General features: G+C 50.1%; 1 protein-coding gene across 1 annotated transcript in view; it reads left to right on the forward strand.

Annotated features, from left to right (window-relative positions):
* The first annotated feature begins 10,288 nt into the window (after nucleotides 1–10,288).
* Nucleotides 10,289–17,577, forward strand: part of TMEM206 (transmembrane protein 206) — a 35,523-nt gene continuing 28,234 nt past the window's right edge. Inside the window, exons 1-2 of the mRNA XM_027565656.1 lie at nucleotides 10,289–10,477; nucleotides 15,228–15,324. Of these exons, the coding sequence (XP_027421457.1) occupies nucleotides 10,442–10,477; nucleotides 15,228–15,324 (133 nt within the window). The 5' untranslated portion in view covers nucleotides 10,289–10,441. The remainder of the gene's footprint in view (nucleotides 10,478–15,227; nucleotides 15,325–17,577) is intronic.

Here is a 17,577-nt window from a genome sequence, read left to right on the forward strand (position 1 = left end):
GAGCCCCGCCCCGCGCGCGCCGGCCCAGCGCCGGGAGGCCCGCGAGCCGGGAGCCTAGAGCCGGACAACGTGCCTCCCGCGCGCGGTATCCCGCGCTCGCCCACCCCGACCCGGAGACCGGAAACTTGGAGCTGGGTTGATGGGGTCTACAAACTACAGACTGAAAATTTCGCCAAAGAGTGGCACGTGTCACAACAGTCCCTTGTGTTAAGATTACAGAGTTGACTCAGCCCAGCATTCCAACACCTAGGAAGATGTATTTATAACCTAGGACCCCGACTTTCTTAATTCATTTTTACTTTGGGCTGATTTTTTTTTCTTCCCAGTTGTGTTTAAATTTCGGGTTTCCAAAGGATTTTTGCAAAGGTGGGGCACATCAAAGACATACCTGAATAATAATAGCTAACGTTTGTGCAAGGATGTCTTCATTAATTTATTCAGCAAATGCTTTTTGGGGTTTCCACATACCAGGCCACTGAAGACACATAGCTGAAGAAGGCAGATCCACGCCCAACGGAGTCTACCTTCTATGGGTGGAATAGACAAAAGGAGTACAGTTAGGTGGTGATGAATGCTACAGAGGGGAAAAAATAGGCAACTGAACAGGGAGCATTGGGAACTGGAATTTTAAATAGGCTGTGGGGGAAAGCCCCAAGGAAGACAGTATTTGTATAAACGTCTAGAGGAAATATGCTCAGATGGTAAAGAAAGTGAAAGTGAAGTCGCTCAGTCGTGTCCCACTCGTTAGGACCCGGTGGACTGTAACCCACCAGGCTCCTCCGTCCATGGGATTCTCCAGGCAAGAATACTGGAGTGGGTTGCCATTTTCTTCAACAGGGGAATCTTCCCTACCCAGGGATCCAACCCTGGTCTCCCGCATTGCAGGCAGACGGTTTAACTTCTGAGCCAAGAATCCGCCTGCAGTGCAGGAGACCCCGGTTTGCTCCCTGGGTGGGGAAAATCCCCTGGCAAGGAAATGGCAACCCACTCCAGTATTCTTACCTGGAGAATTCCATGGACAGAGGAGCCTGGCAGGCTACAGTCCATGGGGTTGCAAAGAGTCAGACACAACTGAGTGAGGAACACACATAGGCACTATGGGAAATGAGGGAGGTAGCTTCGGCGTGCGAGGAGCAATCCTTGCAAAGGGAAAACTGCAGAAATGCTGAGCAAGGAGAGTGTCCTGCTTGTTGGAGGTACAGCAAGGAGAGAACGGTAGGCAGTGAGGTTGGGGGGGAAGGGGGTACAGGGGGCTGGAGGCAAGGGGCAGATCTTGTGAGGCTTCACAGCTTTTTTTTTTTTTTTTTAATGACTTTGGCTTTTAGGCTGAGTGAATGGAACAGAGGAATGAGTTAAAATGTTCATGGAATGACTTTGGCTTCTGTGTGGAGAAGAGACAGAAGTGGGAGCTACTGTTATAATCCAGGCGAGAGATGATGGTGCTTTGGCCCCAGTCCATAGCAAGGGAGGTGATGAGAAGTGGGTGGATCACGGATTTGTTTTGCATGTGTGGCTCACAGGATTTGCTGACAGGTGAGACATGGGGTCTAAGAGACAGAGAGGAGCCAAGGATGACCCTGAGGGGTTTGGGCCTGGGCAGCTGAAGGATGGAGTCTCCACTTACTGAGATAAGGAGAGACAGTAGGAGGAGCAGGTTTGGGTGAAGATCAAGATCAGGCTTGTTCACTCTGAGAACACTTAGACAGCCAGGTGGAAGTATCAAATAGACAGTTGGCTGTATGAGTCTGGAATTGGAGGGAGAGCTCAGGCTAGAGAGAGAAAATTTGGAACCCTTGGCATTTAGTTTGTATTTAAAGCCACCAAACGGATGAGATCATCAGGAAGGGCATGTAGATTGAAAGGAGGCAGGACCGAGGACTGAGTTCTTGAGGCTCGCCAACATTTTGTGGTTGGAAGAACCAGCCACCAAAGATGGGCTTGCTGTGTACTAAGCACTTTTACATGTATTAGCTCCTGGCACCCCACTCCAGTACTCTTGCCTGGAAAATCCCATGGACGGAGGAGCCTGGAAGGCTGCAGTCCATGGGACCGCTGAGGGTCGGACACAACTAAGCGACTTCGCTTTCACTTTTCACTTTCATGCATTGGAGAAGGAAATGGCAACCCACTCCAGTGTTCTTGCCTGGAGAATCCCAGGGATGGGGGACCCTGGTGGGCTGCTGTCTATGGAGTCACACAGAGTTGGACACGACTGAAGTGACTTAGCAGCAGCAGCAGTAACTCTGTGAGGCTCCACTGTCCATGGGATTTCTCAGGCAAGAATACTAGAGTGGGTTGCCATTTTCTTCTCCAGGGCATCTTCCAGATCCAGGAATCAAACCAGGGTTTCCTGCATTGCAGGCAGATTCTTTACCAACTGAGCTACGAGGGAATCCCATTCCACGTAGTAAGTAAGAGCTGTTATTATCACCCATTTTGCAAATGATGAAACTGAACTGCACAGACCTTAAGTGCCTTGCTCAGTGTCACACAGTAGGTGGAAGAGCCAAGATTCAAGCACAGGCCCTATGTCCCCGAGTCTGCCCCTGACCACCAGTCTATACTTCCCTTCCGTGATTGTACCAAGTTCTCAGCCCTGTACTTCTTCAAGAGTGGGCTTTGATTACAGAGCAATCTAAACAGGACCTGTCCACAAACCATCTGAATCTTAATTTCCACATCAGTAACATACCAGCCTACCTCCTAGATAGGACTGTGCTGAAACTAAAAGTGATACAGATGTGAAAAGCTGTGTAAGCTGTGCAATATCCATGTTACACCGTGTCACCAGGTCTCCGGGTTAGAAGAGGCCCTGCTAAGCCTAGAATATCACCCCTTTCCTGATGCATCCTGTTCCTTGGCATACAGGGTGCAGCATCTCTGCTTGAGCCCTTTTCTCTCCCTATAATTGTATTGTTAGGAACTGCTTTGGGCCCAAGGAACTGCCTATAATATCTACTGGTCAGATATAGCTTCCCCGTCCCAGAGACGCTGAGTGTGAGTCTATAATGGAATAGCGTGTTCACACGCCCTTGGATTTCTCCAGGCATCCTCCTGATTGCTCTTTCCAGATTGAAGAGATTTCTACTTGAACCCAGATTTGTTTTCCCAAATGAATCAGCCAGTTACCTTCAAGGAAAACAGAAACTACGGCTGTACTGTAGGGAGTTGGTTATATAGGTGATGGAAGAGGCTAAGAAGCAACCCTGAGGGAGCCCAGAGATTAGCAAAACAGGAAGATTGGTAACATCGGGAGTGTTTTAGAGCTTAGGAGCCTGGGTCACCTGATTGAAGCTAGAACCACACACATACACACACACACACACACAACGTTTGCATCGGGCCTAGAGCTGTGGAAGGGAAGCTGCTGGGGCAGAGCACAAAGGAGAGAAAAACCCTGGCTTCCCGTTTGTCCAGTTCTGCTTCAGGCTTCCAGCAGAGCTTCCTCTTGGCTGAGCCCAGTGGAAACCCAGCCTTCAGGACCTGTCCCTGTAACCCAGAGCAGGAGACGCAAGAATGGGATCTGAGAGCAAACAAGCCCAGGATCAGCCCAACCCAGCCTCCACCAACCTGGCTTCTACCTGCTCATCTTGTTACTAAGTCCAAGCTCTCTTGGCTGGCCGCACGACAGGCCAGTGAATCTGAGAGACCAGAGGTTGAGGCATGGAAGAGACTTTAATCAGGGAGCCAGCAGACCGAGAAGATGGCAGGCTAGCACCTCAAGATAACCATCTTATTGGGGTCTGGATGCCAGGTTCTTTTGTAGATCAGAGAGAAATGTCAGGCTAGTGTATGCTGCTCGGTTCTGTCTTGTCACAACAAAGATTTGGGGTGACGGACATTAAAGCTCTCCTTGGCGTGTCACAGCTCTCAGGTCTTGGACAGTCCGTGTTATAGCTCTCAGGTCTCGAACAGACTGTGTTATAGCTCTTAGACAAATCAGTGTTACAGCTCTGTGTTACATCTGTATTTTATTTAGATAATAGCAGGAAAATCCATCTTTGAGGCGTGAGGGCACGTCGATCCAAAGACGCGAAGAGAATGCCCCAGTGCGCAGGAGAGAGAGTAAGAGAGAGAGAGAGAGAGAGAAAGAGCGCAGGCACGTGGGGTGAGGGAGGGGGGCGGTGGGGGAAGGGGGAGAGAGAGAGCCCTTTGGCTCTTTTTATATGTCATTTTCTTCCTCCTGGGCCTGCACTATGCAAATTGGGCTTAGCCAGGAGTGCTGTTCTACCTGAAGTCCTCACTCAGGTCCTCAGACCTTCCTTTGACCTTCCTTTGCTCTATTTTTGCAGGCTTTTCCCTTCCTTGTCTTTTAGCCACTGCCGTTTTGGACTCCTGTTTTCTATTCTAACTACCTAACAGAAAGAAGCAATGAGGAACTAAAGTCAAAAGGCAGAGCAAAGAGGGAGAGGCAGTGGGGAAGTAAAGTGAAAGGGTCTACAGTCTTGCAAAACATCTCCAGGGGAATGGCCAGCCTTTGGAAGAGGTGTGTTAATCTCTTCGATTCACAGGTGGGCAGGGACAAACCGTCACTCCAGGAGCTGAACAAAGGCGCTTTAGTTTACAGTCAGGCCAGGTGGGGGGGTGGGGGGCAGGGAGGAAAGCCAGGAAGTATAATTATAATAACAAAAGCAACGAAAAGCATGTCAAAGAAACAGTTTCCAACACAGAGTCAGAATCGGCTTCCTTCCTGCAGCCATCCGACTGTCTCCTAAGGGCCCCTCCATCAGCCCCCTCCAGCCACATCACCTTCTGTTTGGATCCCAGCCTGGGCCTCTGTACTTGGGTACAAGTCCTCATGGGCCTGGGGCGCAGGTCATCATGACCCTCTTGTCACCCAAGTCTCAACTCACAGGAATCTACCGTCTTGAGGCCTTTCTGGACTCCCCATGATCAGCGCCTCCTCCCACAGCCGCCCTGGCACTCGCTATGCTATCTCATATTCTCTTTTCCTTTATTTAGAGGTCTGGTCACTATGTGAAATTACTTTGTTCATTTCTTTATTCAACTACTCTGGGTACCAGCAACTGCCAATCATATCCTTGTCAGAGGCCCTGGGATACAGAAATGAGCCAAACACATAAGCACCTCATCTTCAAGGAGCTGAAACAGTACAAGGAGGCTGAAAATATTGGTGGCCAAAAAGTTCGTACGGGTTTTTTTTTTTTCTGGAATCTGCTACAGAAAAATCCTGTCGACTTAAAAGTACTCACAACCTAAAAGTTGAGAGTTATGTTTTATTCGGTGGGACTTTTTAGGACTTCCAGCCCAGGAGATAGCATCTCAAGTGACTCTGGGATAGCTGCTTTGAGGAGGCGAGGGGAGGAGCCAGGTTATGTGGAAGTTTTGCAACAAAGGGCAGGGAGTGAACATCAAAAGATGATTGTTAATTAAAGAAAGCCAATTAAGGAATATAGCTCTTTTCTGTGTATGGGAAGATGCAAGATCTGGGCTCACTGAAATCATTCCTTTCATATGCTCCTCAGCTATCTGGGGCCAGTTTCGGTATTCTCACATCCTATGCTTTCTTTCCTCAAGGTTTATCGTAGGAAGAGGCTGCAGTGTGATGGCTGCTAGATGGCAGACACTCTTCTCTTTCCTGAGTTCCCTTAGGACTCACTGGCTCATTTGGGAGAGCTGGAATGGCTGATGACTATGATATCCTTGCATTCTTGTTTACTGATATAGCAGGAAATATTCAAATTTTCAAACCCAATATAAGAAACTCAGAAGGTGGTACATACTAGGGCAAAATTTAAAGCCGTGTAGGGGGATGAGCTGGCAGTGGGGTTTGCTGTTTTAACAGGATGCTCAGAGGAGGTGATACTGATATAGGTAAGGAGATATTGGGAGAAAGACCTGAAGGCAGTGAGGAAGTGAGTCATAGAACTCCCAGGATTAGAGCAGTCCCAGAACAGGGAACAGCCACTACAAGTCTCTTATGCTCAGCATGTTAAGGTAAGGAGAGAGAGAGTGAGGGGAGGAAAAACAGACAAGGTAGGCATTGCAGGACAGATCCTATAGTGCCTGATAGGTCCCTGTCAGGACTCTGGCTTTGGAGGAGGCGAAACAGAGGAGTGACATGATCTGCCTTTGTCTAGCAGGCTCTCCCTGACTGCTGTGTTGGGAGTTGGCCATGGTTGTAGCCAGGGTGGAAATAGAGAGGACCAGCTAGGAGGCAACTGAAAGTAACCTACGAGAAATGCTGGTGGTTTGTACCATGATGGTGATGATAGAGGTGATGAAAAGGGGCCAGATTCTGAATACAGTAGAGTCAGCAGGATTTGCTGATTTAGATGTGGAGTGTAAGAGGAAGAAAACAAACAAGGATGACTCCAGATTTCACCAAAGCAAATGGGAAGATGGAGTTTACGACACTGAGGAAGCCTGAGAGGGGAGTGGGTTTGGGATAGGAAGATCAGTAGTTCCACTTAAAGCCTGCAGTAACCACTGATACTACTACACCAGATCCTTACAGTGTGCCTGGTGGCCTTCCAAGCACTTTACAACCGATGACTCAGTTAATCCTCTCAGAGCTGTAGGGATAGGTAGTAATATTCCTATTTTTCATGGCAGGTAATGGATGCACAGAGAGATTAAATAAAGTTCCCATTCAGTAAGTGGCAGAACCAAGACTTAGAACCAGGCAGTTTGGTCACAGCTACCCTCTGCTGTTGCCAGGTGGACATCCAGTGGAGAAGTTGCTTAGGCACCCGGATGGGTGAGCCTGGGCTCAGGGGAGAGCTGGAGGCTGGAGATATGCATTTGAATTCATTTGGAATACAAAATTCACACTAGAATTGTGCTCTATTCCTAAGGCTGCTATATCAAAATGCCACAGACTTGGCTGCTTAAATAACAGAAATATATCCTATCACGATTCTGGAGGCTGCCGCTGCTGCTGCTAAGTCACTTCAGTCGTGTTCGACTCTGTGCGACCCCACAGATGGCAGCCCACCAGGCTCCCCCATCCCTGGGATTCTCCAGGCAAGAACACTGGAGTGGGTTGCCATTTCCTTCTCCAATGCATGAAAGTGAAAAGTGAAAGTGAAGTCGCTCAGTCGTGTCCTACGCTTCACGACCCCATGGACTGCAGCCTGCCAGCCTCCTCCATCCATGGGATTTTCCAGGCAAGAGTACTGGAGTGGGGTGCCATTGCCTTTTCCTTCTGGAGGCTAGAAGTCCAAAATCAAGGTGTAAGCTAGGTCATGCTCCCTCCAAGACTCTAGATAGAATCCTTAATTGCCTCTTCTTAGCCTCTGGTGGTGGCTGGCAATCCTCGGAATATTGCCCGTTGCCAGGCTAAGGATGGAGCCTGGCCTCCTGAACCATGCACCAGCAGGTGAATTACAGCTCACCATGGACTATAGCTGCATCAGGCATTCTCCTGGTGTGCGTATCTTAATATCCTCTTCCATCTTCTTGTAAGGTCACGGGTTATAATAGATGAAGGGATTGCCTTGCTCAGCATGACCTTGTCTTGACTAATGACATCTGCCACAATCCTTTTTCCAAGTAAGGTTACATTCTGGGATACCAGGGGTTAGGACTTCCATGTACCTTCTGGGGGAACGCTATTCAACCCATAACAGGAATTTGCAGGATATAGGTGGTAATTCAAGCCATGAGACTACAAGAGACCACTTTATTAGTTCCTCGGGAGTAAGAAGAAAGATCAAAGACCTAGCTTGAGGAAGGCCACCCTGTAGAGTTGAGGGGATGAGGAGAAATCAGCAAAAAGGAGTCTGGAGAAGGAGCAGCAAGTGAGGTGGGAGGCAGAATGGGAGTACGTGGTGTCCTGAAGCCAGAGGAAGAAAGTGTACAAGGAGGAGGGAGGAAGAGCTAGGCCAATGTAGTCGATAGATCAAGAGAGAGAAGGATGGGAAAATGGCCATCTGATTTGACAATTCAGAGGTCAAACCTTAAACAGCACCCTCTCAGCGGAGTGGAGAACATAAAAACCTGATTGGTGTGTGCTCATATGGAAATGGAAGGAGAGGACTCAGGGACATTTAAGGATAGAAAATTCCATTTACATGCACACAGCCTGTTTCTCGACTCTAGCATGGAAGAGCCAGGAGAGCAAGGACTCTGGAGTACCCTATTCATGTCTATATCCCAGTGCTGACCACACTGTATTTAAACCATGTCAAATATTGTACTAATCAGTATCTCCTTCAAATACAGGAACCCATCATTTCCCAATTTGGTCATACCAACAGAGTAGAGAGAAATGATAAGGCTGAACTAGACTTCTCTGGTTCCTTCTAGTTCTAAATTTCTATGATTGCATGACTTGTTCTATCAACCGCCCTTGTAGTAATATAGGGCATTTAATGAGTTGTTTATTACTGTCTGTTTGTTTTGGTAAGCAACTGTTAAATGAAATGGCTGGAATAAGTGTTCCATTCATAAACTTAGCACGTTTTTGCTGATTGCTTACTATGTGTTAGGTGCTATATATATTGTCCCATTTAATGATGTGAGAGGGGAATTAGTGATAGACAGGGAAGCCTGGCGTGCTGCAGTCCATGGGTCTCAAAGAGTCAGACACAACTGAGCGACTGAACTGAACTGAGAGGGCGTAGGCTGGGGTGGAGTGGTCAGAAGAGGTGGTGGAGGCCTCACTAGGAACACTCTGGAGATTCAGGGCACTCTGATGTGGCTGGTGCTACGGTGGTTGCCACTGAGGAGGGAAGAGGCCCTGAGTGGCTGCGTGCAGGGGTCTGTAGAGTTGCAGCTGCTCGGAACACAGAGCAAGCATTCACCAAGGCATAAGCAACCTCTATCTGCTGCACCACTGAGCAGCCCAGGGCACCACACAGAACAGCTGTTCCCGCAGTGGGAGGAGGGAAAGATGTGAGTCCGCCCGGCTACAGGGCAAACACCCAATTTTACACCACATTCAGGGCAGGAGGCTTTTGCTGCTGCAAACAGCACCTTTGGGTTTTGCTGCATGACCTACTTTGGTTCAAAGAAGGATCTAGGAAGCAGGTAGCATTTAGCAGTTGCATTCTAAGGCGAACTGAGGACAGCTCAGACCTGTGGGAGAGGGGCAGAGAGCCAGGATGAGAATCGAGAGGTTCTAACTCCAAGGGTTTGGCCCAGGAATAATGAGAGAACTGGGTTCTGTCTCTTGTTCCTGCGTTAAATAATCTTCATTTGTTCATGGCCTTCTCCCAGTCCTTTCTGAAACAAGGTACCTCAGTTTCCTCATCTGTAAAACAGAAAGAAACATGCCCTCATGGGATTCCTCGCGGGATAAAAGGTGTAATGGCCATGAACTTGCTCGGTAACAAATTGCTCTGCAGATATTTACAACAGTTATCAAGCACCAGGCCAGGCTTCCTCTTGCAATTATAGATTAGGATCTCCTACCCCTCTGACTTGGCCCCCTCGTTCCACTTTACACTCATCTTCTCCGTCCTTCCCCCTCCAATAAAGAGAGGAAGTAAGAGATGAGGAAAGCACGTGCATCTAACGCCCTGGTGAACACGTGGCTCTGGGTAACCCCCAGGCTTCGCTGTCCAAGGAAAGTGGAGCGCGGTCCCTGCATCTTCCATCACTTCATGGCAAATAGATGGGGAAACAATGGAAACAGTGACAGACTTTATTTTGGGGGGCTCCAAAATCATTCCAGATAGTGACTGCAGCTAGGAAATTAAAAGACGCTTGCTCCTTGGAAAAAAAGTTATGACCAACCTGCTTTATTAAAAAGCAGAGACATTACTTTGCCAACAAAGGTTCGTCTAGTCAAAGTTATAGTTTTTCCAGTAGTCATGTACGGATGTGAGAGTTGGATTATAAAGAAAGCTAAGAGCCGAAGAATTGATGCTTTTGAACTGTGGTGTTGGAGAAGAAAGACTCTTGAGAGTCCCTTGGACTGCAAGGAAATCAAACCAGTCAATCCGAAAGGAAATCAGTCCTGAATATTCATTGGAAGGACTGATGCTGAAGCTGAAACTCCAATAGTTTGGCCACCTGATGCGAAGAGCTGACTCATTGGAAAAGACCCTGAAGCTGGGAGAGATTGAAGGCAGGAGGAGAAGGGACGACAGAGGATGAGATGGTTGGATGGCATCACCAACTCAATGGACATGAGTTTGGGTAAACTCTGGGAGCTAGTGATGGACAGGGAGGCCTGGCGTGCTGCGGTCGATGGGGTCGCAAAGAGTCGGACACGACTGAGCCACTGAATGGAACCGTCCCGCGCCCAGAACTACATTTTCCAGCAGGCCTTTTGCGGCCCCGGCGCCGTGGGGCGCGAGGCGCATGCGCCGAGTGCGGCCCCCGCCTTGGTCCCGAAGCCGCTCCTCCCTCCGAACAGGTTTCGCGTTGCCGCCGAGAGCCGGCGGATCTCGGGGCTGCGGCGGCCGTTCTCGGGGAGCTGCCTCTCGCGAACTCGAGCGGGCTCAGGTGTGCCTTCGCTCCGGTCAGGGCCATGATCCGCCAGGAGCTCTCCACATCTTACCAAGAGGTACACGCACGGCAGTGGCGGGGAGGGTGCTACAGCACAGTTTGCCGCGAGGCGGAGCGGGTCTCGGGGGTCCGGGCGTTTTCTGGGGTGCCCGGGGTAGGGGGCGTCCGGGTGGGCAGAGCGCGCCGCCGAGGAGCGGTCGGGGGAGGGGTCCCCCCGCGTGCCGAGCTGCGGCGGAGCAGGAAGGAAGCGGGGCGCGGAGCCTCCTCCGGACGCGGCCGTGGCTGGGCCGAAGGATGGAGCCCCGGGGCTCCGGAGCCGCGACCCGTAACCAGCCCGTGACTGATTAAAAGCCTCGTCCGGACCCGGGCGGCAGCGCGGCCCGCCGGGCAGCACCCCGGGTCGCCTCGAGGACCGTGGGGTTTTTTGCAACAAGTGGAAGCACCCGCGCCCTTCTTTCTCCCCGGCCGGAGTAGAGGCGCGCTGGGCGGCAGCCCACCTCCACGCCCAGGGCCTCGTGGCCCCTCAGCTGCTAGCGGTAGCGATGATCACAGCCCGTCTGGATGGCTAGCAAGCTTTGAAAGTGTGCTTTCTCCCACAGAGCTGCTTCTCGCTCCGCTCCGTTTTCTCTCCCCCGTTTCACCTCCTCCCACGACTGTAACTCTCACTTTCCAGTTCTTTGTCTCTTTTCTTGCCTGTCCTGAGCTACCGACGAGCGGTTCCAGCTCTTTCCCCAGACCAGCTTCTCCTCCTGACTCCAGCTTTCCTGTTCCTCCTCGAGGGTCCCAAACCCTGGTCATCTCCGGTGCTCTCGCCTCCCCTGTGCCCCTCACCGTGCCCCCATCTCTTGGCAAGTTCAGACAGCTTACATCCTCAGGTTTGAGTCCCTAATTCTGCCCTGATCACCTCTCCCTGTTTGGTGTCTCCCATGCTGTACACATTTGTTCAGGGTCCTACCTTGATCCTGGGCTTCCCTTGTGGCTCAGCTGGTAAAGAATCTGCCTGCAATGTGGGAGACCTGGGTTCGATCCCTGGGTTGGGAAGATGCCCTGGGGGAGGGAACGACTACTCACTCCAGTATTCTGGCCTGGAGAATTCCATGGACTGTATGGTCCGTGGGGTCACAAAGAGTCGGACACGACTGAGCGACTTTCACTTCACTACCCTGATTCCAGAGGATCCCTTTGTACATACACCTGATGCTGCCCCTGGTCTGCGCAGAACAGTCCAGACTTCCTAGCAAGCTCTGACAGCCCTGCAGCCGAATCCTGTCATCATCTCCTCACCCACCTAGGTTCTGACCACACTGGAAACACCATTTCAAAATGTGCCCCTGCTATGCTTGTGCTCACACTGCTTCTTCAAGTCCTTTGGTTAAAATTCCCTTATTTTACAAGGAGGGATCTCAAATCTCACGTGCTCCATGCGGTGTGACTTTCCAGGCTAGTCTGAAGTTTCTGTCAGTCTCTCATTTGAGCGGCTGCTGCCTTGAGCAATACTGATCAATACTCATGTACATTTCACCCTTTGTAAATGATACTGTGTGGAGTCTGTAAAGCAGATGGCTTCGCCCTATAGTAGAAAGGGAAGTCAAGTTGAAAAGAGATGATATATTTACCCGAGGTTTGCCATTTTTTAATGCAGGATCCGAGCTAGAATCTGACTTTGGGGACAAATTTCTGTGTTTCTCCTACCATTTCCTTTATCCCAAAGGAGCCTGTTGGATTTTAGCCAGTGCTTGGGATTTTGTGGCCCCTAGATTCTGTACCCACGGCAGTGGAGGAATCCTGGGGAATAAGTTGTGTCTTTTCCTGACTCTGCAAGTTTTCAGGTTTATAGGGAATAGAGCATAACGGATAAATACCACGACTTTAACTTTTTTTTTGATTTCTTTTCTGCCGGGTCGTTGCTGTGCGGGCTTTCTCTAGTCGCGGTGAGTGGGGGCTGCTGTTCATTGCAGTACACAGGCTTCTCATTGCGGGGGCCTCTCATTGCCGAGCACAGGCTCTAGGCCGTGTAGGCTCAGTGGTTGCAGCTCCTGGGCTCTAGAGCACAGGCTCAGCAGTTGTGCACGGGCTTAGTTGTTCCTTGGCATGTGGAATCTTCTCCAACCAGGGGTTGTACCCGTGCATTGGCACCACCCACTGAGCCACCAGGGAATCCCCAAATACTAGGACTTTTAAGGCAAAAAGTCTGAGTTCCTTTCCTTGCCTTGCCTCCTGCCATTTGTGTGACTTTTGTCAAGTCACTTCTCTGAGCCTCCAGTTCATTTGTAAAATGAAGGTAATGGTAGTCCTTATCTCATGGGGCTGTGAGGATTAGCTGAGTTGGTATGTAGGGTGCTTAGCTTAGTGCCTGGCAGTAGTGGCCCCTCAGTGAATGCTAGTTCTTATTAACAGGATGTGGGCAGCTCCTGCTTCTGGGAAGCACTGGGGTCTTGGTTTACAGGACCCTGTCTCTCATCATCCGCATGTAAACTCCACCGTCCTCTTCTCAAGCAGGGCTCCTGACACGTTTGCTAAAACATAGGCAGTTATCCTGCTTGCAGGGTCAAGGCCAAGGGTGGATTCAGTTTCTGGTTCCCCATGGTGGGAGACACTGGAAGGACCCCTCCCCTTGGCTTCCTCAGTGGCCCGTTTTGGAGGTCCTGTCTCTCACCTTCAGAAGAAGGAGGCCTCCTGACTCTTTCTTGCAGGGGTCATGCTAGAGAACTTGGCCAGGGCCAGGCAAGAAGGTGGGTTTATTATGGCTTCAGGTAGTCAGGAGGGGAGCTGGGTTAGGATATAGGCTGAACCTTTGTGAAGCTTGGATCTGAGAGTGCTGGGCCTTTCCAGGACTTGTACCTCCCTTTTCCTTTGGCCAGCGAGAGCCCTGGGGCTCTCTTGGTCTGTGTTCCCACTGGGGGCCTGGGTCTCGTGGTATCTTCTTTAAGCTTCTAGCCCTCTTTCACGTATTGGTTTTCCTTGTCTTTTGGGCTTGGAAGGCTTTAAATTAGAAGTTTTCCCTGATTCTAAAAGGGCAGGCATGGAGGAGGAGATGGAAGAGTATTAGGTACGTAAGAGCTGTATTTTAGCTCAAGTCTCCTAGAGATGAATTTTTAATGAAAATGTCTTGAGGGACTTCCCTGGTGGTCCAGAAGTTAAGAATCCACGTGCCAATGCAGGAGACACAGGTTCGATCCTTGGTCTGGGAGGATCCCGCATGCCATGGAGCAGCTAAGCCCGCGCGCTGCAACTGCTGAGCCAGTGCGCCTGGAGCCTGTGATCTGGAACAAGAAAAGCCACTGCGATGAGAAGCCCATGCGCCACTAGAGAGTAGCCCCCACTTGTTTCAACTACAGAAAAAGCCTGAGCAGCAGTGAAGTCCCAGCACAGCCAGAAATAAAGAAGTAAAATTATTTTTGAAAAAATGAGAAAAATATTTAAAAAAAAAAGAAAAAATCTTGAGACCTTGAGTGTTGACACTGGGAACCTAAGAAAATACTGCGACAATCTATCCCTGCCCCCACCCTTCCAGTCCAGGGGATTGCTGGCTGCTACCTGGAGTGAGACACTCTGGTCTTGCTGTTTCTTGCTCTTCTCCTTAATACTGTGGAACCTTGTCGGTTATCACTGTATCATTGTCCCCATTTGACAGGTGAGAACACTGAGGAAGTGAGGTGGAGGTTGCCTGCATTAGGCTGCTAATTAGCACCTGTCTCTGGGGTGGCCTGCCCTCCCTACATTGTTCTGTATTTGCAGCCTGAGTTGGTGAACTTTAGCTCTGATACCGACTTCACTGTTCCATCCTGTGCCTCAGCAGACGCTAAGCTTGCATTTCCTCCTCTTCCGGAAAGTGATTAAGAGCGTGGGTTTTGGAACTAGACTAACTTGGATTTGGCTCCTGTCTCTGTGGCCATGGAAAGTCTTGTGAGTTGAATTGTGTTCCCTGAAGAGATACATTGACGTCCTCACCCCCAGCACCTCAGAGAATGACCTTATTTGGAAAGAGGGTTATTGCAGATGTACTTAGTTAAGACGAGGTTGTACTGGAGAAAGGCCCTAACTCAGCCTGCTTGGTGTTCTTATTAGAAGGATGACTGTGTGGAGACACAGACTCCATATAAAGATGGAGACAGTTTGGAGAGTGGGTGTGTCTAAAAGCCAAGGAGCACGAGGAATTGCTGGCATTACCTGGAGCTAGAAGAGAGGCATGGAAGAAGTTCTCCGTCACAGCCTTCAGAAGGAACCAGCCCTGCCGTCACCTTGACTTCAGCTTGCTAGCCTCCATAACTATGAGGGGATAAATTCCTGTTGTTTTCAGCCAGCTAGTTTGTGGTGCTTTGTTATGGTAGCCCTGGAAGACTAACATATGAGAAGTTATTTGAAATTCCTGAACTTGGTTGTGTTCATCTGTAGAGCTGGTATAACATACCCTGCATCATGGGCTTCCCCGGTGGCATTAGTGGTAAAGAACCCACCTGCCCCGTTCAGGAGACCTAAAGAGACACGGTTCTATTCCTGGGTATTCAGGAGACGTAAAGAGACACGGTTCAATCCCTGGGTTGGGAAGGTCCCCTAGCGGAGGGCCTGGCAACCTACTGCAGTATTCTTGCCTGGAAAATCCCATGGACAGAGGAGCTCGTCCATGGGGTTGCAAAGAGTCAGACAGGACTGAAGCGACTTCACGTGCACGCATGCACATACCCTGCGATGTATGATTTTTTTTTTTTTTGGTGATAATTGAGAAGCAGCCTCTGCTTTCTTATTTTAGTCTAGAAAGGCAAAGCTGATGTAGCTGACTTCTTTGTGCTCTTTGTTCCTCCCTTTAGCTGAGTGAGGAGTTGGATCAGGTGGTTGAGAACTCAGAGCAGGCGGACGAGCGGGACAAGGAGACGGTCAAGGTCCATGGTCCAGGGATCTTACCAGGTGAGTGGATTCAGCACTGGGGGTGGACGTGACCGGTGCTGAGCCATTGCTGCGGCTGCAGGCCCCAGTCCAGCCGGACACCTGTGTCAGAGGGGTAGTCCTGCCCGGTGTTGGATCTCCAGTGTCACCGTCATTTTGCGGCCATACATATTGGATGCAATGGCAGGGACTTTGCATCTCTGCTTTTCTGTTTCTTTTTCCCTGGGAAGCTGTCGGCAGTTGAGCCTCTGATACCTGGGTCACTTCCCAGGGCCCTCTGGGAGATTATCTGGTAAGCTCACATCTCCGACAAGAGGCCTCTCCAGTTTTGTTGCCCAGCTAGCTGGTCCCATCAGTAAGGTGGCATCCTGCAGGGCCTGGCAGTGACAACGTCTGGTACCTCCACCACCTCTTCCTCCTGCCTACACTCTGCTCCCTTAGCTTCCATAACGTGACACTGTACTTCTCAGACCACTCCTTGCAGCCTCTTTTGTAGTCACCCTCCCGCTCTTGGGTGTTAACTGTTTGTCAGAGGCCCCCTTCTCTCAGTCTCTGGTGGGTGGCCTCGCCCAGGCCCCCTCCCCTGCTTCAGTCATTGTTTGCACACACGTGTCTGCTGTGGTTTTATCTCTGGCCCAGAGGTACCTTTTTACATATGCTGTGTACCCTGATTCCCAGATGATGGCTCTGCCTGGATGTCCTAAAGTTCCCCCAAACTCCACATGTCCAAAATTGACCTCATGTTTTCCCCACTGCCAGCTTGACCCTCTCCCAGTGTTTCCTGTTTCCAGGGACAATGCCATCACCACCCAGTTGGACCCGAGAGTCAATCTTTTTTCCTTCCTTCCCCGCTTCCCCGTTTTCACTGCCCCTTGACCCTGCTGGTGTTTTTCTTCAGGCCTCGCTCCAGGCTTTTCTGTTGTTTTATTCCTCTGCCTGGAGTTCTCTTCTGTCTGTCATTTAGTTAATGCATAATCATCTTTCAGCTGTCAGCTCACTCTTTTTTTCCTGCAAAGCCTTGTCTGACTGCCTGGCTAGATCATGTCCACTGTCACTGGTAGCCTCGCGTCTCTGGCTTGCAACTGTCGCTGATGGAATGGTGTAAGAGTTTGCCTGACTGTTGGGTTACTGTCTGTGTAGTCTACTAGACTATAAACCCCACCAAGGTAGAGACCAGTCCCTTTTGCTTCCCCACTCAGCCCTGGCCGTGCAATAAGGATTTGTCAAATGAATGCCTGAGTGAGTGAGTGAGTGAGTGGAGTCCTGCCTGACTCCAGCTTCTTGGGTGGATTGAGGGAGGTGGGGTTCTGCTCTTCTAGACTCCCATATTTGGAGGGGTGGGGATGGGATCGGAAATTCTGTGACTGTGCCTAATCCTTAGAGAAGACTTTGTAGAAGGAAGGAGGCAGGAAGGGCGGCTAACATTTACTGACTGCTTCCCCTGGGCCAGGCTCTGTCATCCCCACGGCCCATCTAATTCTCATGACAGCCCTGTGAGGTGGTCATCCTCTTGATTCCACTTGAGGCCCTAAGGCTCAGGGAGATTAAGTGCATTGTGGGAGAATCTTGAAGCTGGCCTGCAGACTGACTGCATCAGGCTCTGTCTGACCCCAGATGCTTTCTACTGCACCTGTGATTTTTTAAAAAAATAGCTTACGCATCCTTCTATTAAATTCCAATGTGCTAAAGGTTGTGGCAGGACTGCGCCGACTCTGACTCTGGACATTGCCTCCGAGGGAGACAATGCCCTGAGGTCCTAGGGAGAAGGTTTTGAAAGCCTTGTGTATTCGTTTCTAACTTTTATGTAACAAATTACCACAAACTTAGTGACGTAAAACAGCTCAGGTTTATTATCTGACAGTCCTGGAGGTCAGAAGTCCAAAATGAGTCTCCCTGGGCTAAAGTTAAAGTGTCAGCAGGCCTCAATTCCTTTCTGGAGGCTCCAGCGAAGAATCTATTTTAGTGCCATTTCCAGCGTCTCAAGGCTGCCTGCCTTTCTCAGCTCATGTCCCTTCTTCCACCTTCAGGTCTTTCTCAGATCTGCTCGTTCTGACACTGACTTCTGCCTCCTCCTTCCATGTTTAAAGAGCCCTTGTGATTATACTGGGCCCATCCAGGTAATCCAGAATCATTTCCCTGTTGTTGTCTGTTTTGAATCGGTTATCTGTGTATTTGGGTTGTGCTGGGTGTTTGTTGCTGCATGTGGACTTGGTCTCATTGTGGCAGTAGGGGCTACTCTTTGTTGCACTGACAGGCTTAGGCTTCTCTGCGGTG

Source organism: Bos indicus x Bos taurus, chromosome 16, assembly GCF_003369695.1.
Source record: "Bos indicus x Bos taurus breed Angus x Brahman F1 hybrid chromosome 16, Bos_hybrid_MaternalHap_v2.0, whole genome shotgun sequence".
NCBI lineage: Eukaryota > Metazoa > Chordata > Mammalia > Artiodactyla > Bovidae > Bos > Bos indicus x Bos taurus.